This window comes from Microtus ochrogaster, chromosome 7 (genome assembly GCF_000317375.1).
Source record: "Microtus ochrogaster isolate Prairie Vole_2 chromosome 7, MicOch1.0, whole genome shotgun sequence".
Lineage (NCBI taxonomy): Eukaryota > Metazoa > Chordata > Mammalia > Rodentia > Cricetidae > Microtus > Microtus ochrogaster.
Window position 1 is genome coordinate 20,488,148 of NC_022014.1, and position 4,284 is coordinate 20,492,431.

A 4,284-nucleotide genomic window follows, 5' to 3' on the forward strand; every position below is an offset into this window, starting at 1 on the left:
GGGGCTAAGCGCCGCACGAGGAGTCTGGAGTGGTCAGCGGGAAGGGAAAGCGAAAGCAGTGCTCGAAACCTGCACAGCCTTCCTTGGCTTGGGGAGCGGAGGCTGTTTTTTTTTTTTTTTTAAAGGAAAATTTCTTAAATATTTTTCAATCCTTCAGTATTGCTTCAGATTTCTGGAGCTTAGAAGTTATAATCAAAGGAGTATTGAAAGAAGTGAAATGTCTGCTATTTATATTTGGGTGGAGAAAGATATAAGAGCCTTAATATTGGGAACCTGACGCTTGAGCATCAAAAGGGAAGCTTAACGAGCCATTGATGAATCTGTCAAAAGTCCATGAAGGCCCTGGAGAGATGGCTCAATGGTTGGGAACCAGTGTTGATTCACAGCCCCAACTAACAGTTTGGGCTGCCAACTTTTTATGACTTTAATTCCAGGGATTCTTACACCCCCTTCTGGTCTCTACAGACACTGCCTATTCATGGTGCACAGACATATGCAGACAAGACATCAGTGACACGCAAAATAAAAATAAATCTTAAAGACACTACTGTAATTCCCCATTCAGACTTCTATTTCCAAGTATCAGAGGAAAAATGCACTTGTGTGTACATGTGTCATCTGAATATTTCTTAGTAAAGAAATGAGGCCTCAGGAGGTGGTGGTGCACGCCTTTAATCCCAGTACTCGGGAGGCAGAGGCAGATGGATCTCTCTGAGTTGGAAGCCATCCTGGTCTACAAGAGCTAGTTCCAGGACAGGACAGCTCCAAAACTACAGAGAAACCCTGTCCTCTGGAGGAGGGGAGGAGTGGTGGTGGTACACACCTTTAATCTTAGCACTAGGAAGGCAGATGCAGGTAGATCTCTGTGAGTTTGCGGTCAGCTTGGTCTACAGAGTGAGAGTCAGGACAACCAGGACTACACAGTGAAACCCTGTCTGGAAACTCACACTCTCCCCGCAAAAAAAAAAGAAAGAAAGAAAGAAAGAAAGAAAGAAAGAAAGAAAGAAAAAAGAAATGAGGCCTCTGACTGGGAAGATGGTTGAATAGGTAAAGACACTTGCTACCAAGACTGATAGCCTCATTTTGATCCCCGGAACTCACATAGTGGAAAGAGAAAACCAACTCTTGCCAAGTTGTCCTCTGGCTTTGTGAGCTATGGTACGTGTGTACACACTAACATACCACAAATAAATATAATTTAAAATGTTGAAAAGAAATGAGCCTTAATGAATCTACTTTTTAATACACTGTGATCAGGAACATGGTTGATGAAATCTTTTACCAATTTGGCAGATGAAAATAATTTCTGTTGCAAAACAGAAATATTCTCTTCTGCAGCAGTTGCTTGCAGAGACACAGTAGCAGGATGTGCCTACCCCTTGCCCCCATGCTCGCCTTAAACTGTGTCACGTTTGGAAAAAGCAGTGCACCCACCATGTAAGTTATTTTTACCACATAACTCATGTAAATGCCAAACAATCCATAGAGCAGAGGGTTTCTTGTTGATAATGGAAAAATTTAAACTATACTATTATGTATAATTGACCACGTTTTTAATGTTTCTTTTAAGAAGGTTTAATAAGTGAGTTTCATCTTTTTGTGTATATTTGTACCTAACATGTTTTATTTTTCAATGGGTAAATAAAGCTCAAATCTTTATACTTACAAATTCACATGCTCATCATATGACATTGTTGCCTCTGCTTCTGTAACAGATTGAATTTCCATTTTTGTTTCATGGCAGATGTCACTTGGGTTTTTAATTATTTTTCTATTTGTTTATTGCCTTATTTATTTATCTTATCTTCCCAGGTTGGCCTGGAGTTTATTGTGTAGCCCAGGCTGGCCTGAATCAACTAGAAGCAATCTTGTCTCAGCTTCCTCAGTGATTGAATTTCAGGAGTAAGTCATGGTTCTCTGCATTTAAGTTCAACCATGTTTTGTTTTTTTGTTTTGTTTTTCACCAAGATTTAATATAAGGACCCTGTCCCCATCCCTCAGCTACAGAGCTATTTAACAACTGTGCTTGTTGACAAAATGTTTGGTTCTTCGCATTTCGAACTTTGCGATTCTAAAATTTTCAAAGACGTTAACGATTTTTAATAGATTAATTAGTCATTCTTGTTTAAGGAAGTGACTGGTTCTAGCATTGTGACATTTTCCTTTTATAGATAAATTACAGTTCCAATAACCCTAGTTTAAAAGGTATACACACAGCTTATTTTTACTCATCTCTGAGAGCAAACTGTTTCATAAGTTACTTACAGTTGGCTTTTTGAGACAGGGTTTCCCTGTGTAGGTAGCTCTGGCTGTCTTGGAACTCACTCTGTAGACTGTGTTGGCCTCAAACTCAGAAATCGGCTTGCCTCTGCCTCCCAAGTGCTGGAATTAAAGATGTGCTAGCCTCGCCACTGTCACCATTACCTGGTGCTAAATCTTGTTTTTGCTTTTGAGACAGTCCTACTGTGTAGACCTAGCTGGTCTGGAACTCACTGAAATCTACCTGCCTCTGCTTGCTTCCCAAGTGCTGCGGTAACCCCGCATATCATTTATCATGAGAAATAAGCAGTTATGTCCTTTTTTGTTCATAGGCTAAAGAGGGTAGGAATTAAGAATTTTCTTCTAATAGTAAATCTGGATGCTTTAATAGCAATAATGTAGAATTCCCTCAACTAGGAAATGAACTCAGCCTCTTTGGTGCTGGGATTACAGGTACTGTTTGTTGTTGAAATTCACCAGGATTTAAAAATGGGCCCACTCCTTTCTTCTTTTTCTGTGAGGTCTGCTGTACTAATTGACAAAAGTTTGACATCTTCATTCCTCAGAAGGACACATATATGTTAATGATGGATAGCTTGTTATTTAAGAAAACATCTAACTTGGGTGTACAAGGTTCCCCTGACTCAACTATTTATCACAGCTAGTCAAAGCTTTTCAGTGACACTCTTGCATAAGTTTCATTTGATTTGGTTGTTCCTGTAGTTAGACTTCACGGAAATAGAATTGCAGGTCAGAAGTTCCAGTCATTTTTTTTTAAGGATCTAGGTGTACAGTACCAATTTATTCTCTAAAAATATTGTGCTAATTAACACCTTCCATCATGAGAATAAATTTTCTAAGTCCATGAGAAAATAGCCCATAGTTTCAATTTAATTTCTTTTAATAAAAGTGCAAAGAACTGTTTCTTTTGTTTCCTCATTTTGCCTTCTCTTAAAATTAACATTTATTTTCATACAATAATATTTACCTAAAAATTTTTTTTACCTATTTTAAGTGTACAGTTTAATAAGTTTTGGTGACTATGTATAAATATGGGGTCATCACTGCAATCAAGACATAGAATATAGGCTAGGAATATAGTTCAGTTGCTAGAGTGATTGCCTAACATACATGTAGCCTGGGATTTGAGCCCTTGCACTCTGTAAACTGATCATTTTTGTGGTGTGTGCTTGTAATCCAGCATGGAGGAGGAAGAGGCAGAGGGTTGGAAGAGACTGCACAGTAGTTAAAGATGAGCCTGAGCTATATGAGATCCTATAAAAGAAAAAAGAGAACAGGGAGGACCTGGGAAATGACTCAGTTGTTACAATTAAGATGATCTGAATTTTGGTCCTCAGATTTCATGTAAAGTCATGCACAGTGATGCACACCTGCACACTCCTGCAGTGAGATGGGGGCTCCCTAGCCAGCTAGCCTAGTGTTTACAACTGCAACCAAGGTACCCTGTTTCAAATTAGATGAGAAATGAAGTCTTCAGCTTCCCACATGCACATGGAACAAAAGCACCTATAGTCATGTAGAAATGCATGCACGTGGGTATAACACATGAACAAAAGGCAGCTGTGTATATTACTGAGTTATATTCTACAATATAGCTGTGCTAAAATTTGTCAGCTGGTTACTTGATGAGTCTAGACTGCTGAATTTTTGGCTTTTTTTGTGCACAGATCTTTAAATGAGTATATATTTTCATAGCTTTTGGGTGACTGTTTAGGAATAGCAAAGCTAGATCACATAACTATATTTATTTATCCCTGTACAATAGTGTGATACTGCTTTACAAAGTGTTGGTACACTTGACATTCCCACCAGCAATAGATGAAAAGTTCAAAATGCCCCACATCCTTATTGCTACTTATTTTTTGTCTTTTTTTTTTCTCCATCCACTCATGTCTTGGGAGCAAAGAAACATGAATCCAGTCAGAAATACAGTATTGTTAGAGGTACATATGGCAGTGTTTAACTTTCACCATTCTTGTCCTTGTGAGATTTTTTTTTTTTTTT

General features: G+C 38.4%; 2 protein-coding genes across 2 annotated transcripts in view; one reads left to right on the forward strand and one right to left on the reverse strand.

Moving 5' to 3' along the window:
• The window catches only part of LOC101994084 (proteasome activator complex subunit 1-like), a 2,186-nt gene extending 797 nt beyond the window's left edge, over nucleotides 1-1,389 (reverse strand). Inside the window, exon 1 of the mRNA XM_005350201.2 lies at nucleotides 1,384-1,389. Coding sequence (XP_005350258.1) covers nucleotides 1,384-1,389 — 6 coding nt within the window. The remainder of the gene's footprint in view (nucleotides 1-1,383) is intronic.
• Nlk (nemo like kinase) overlaps nucleotides 1-4,284 on the forward strand; it is a 132,563-nt gene that overhangs the window by 54,771 nt on the left and 73,508 nt on the right. The gene's annotated exons all lie outside the window — the stretch shown is intronic.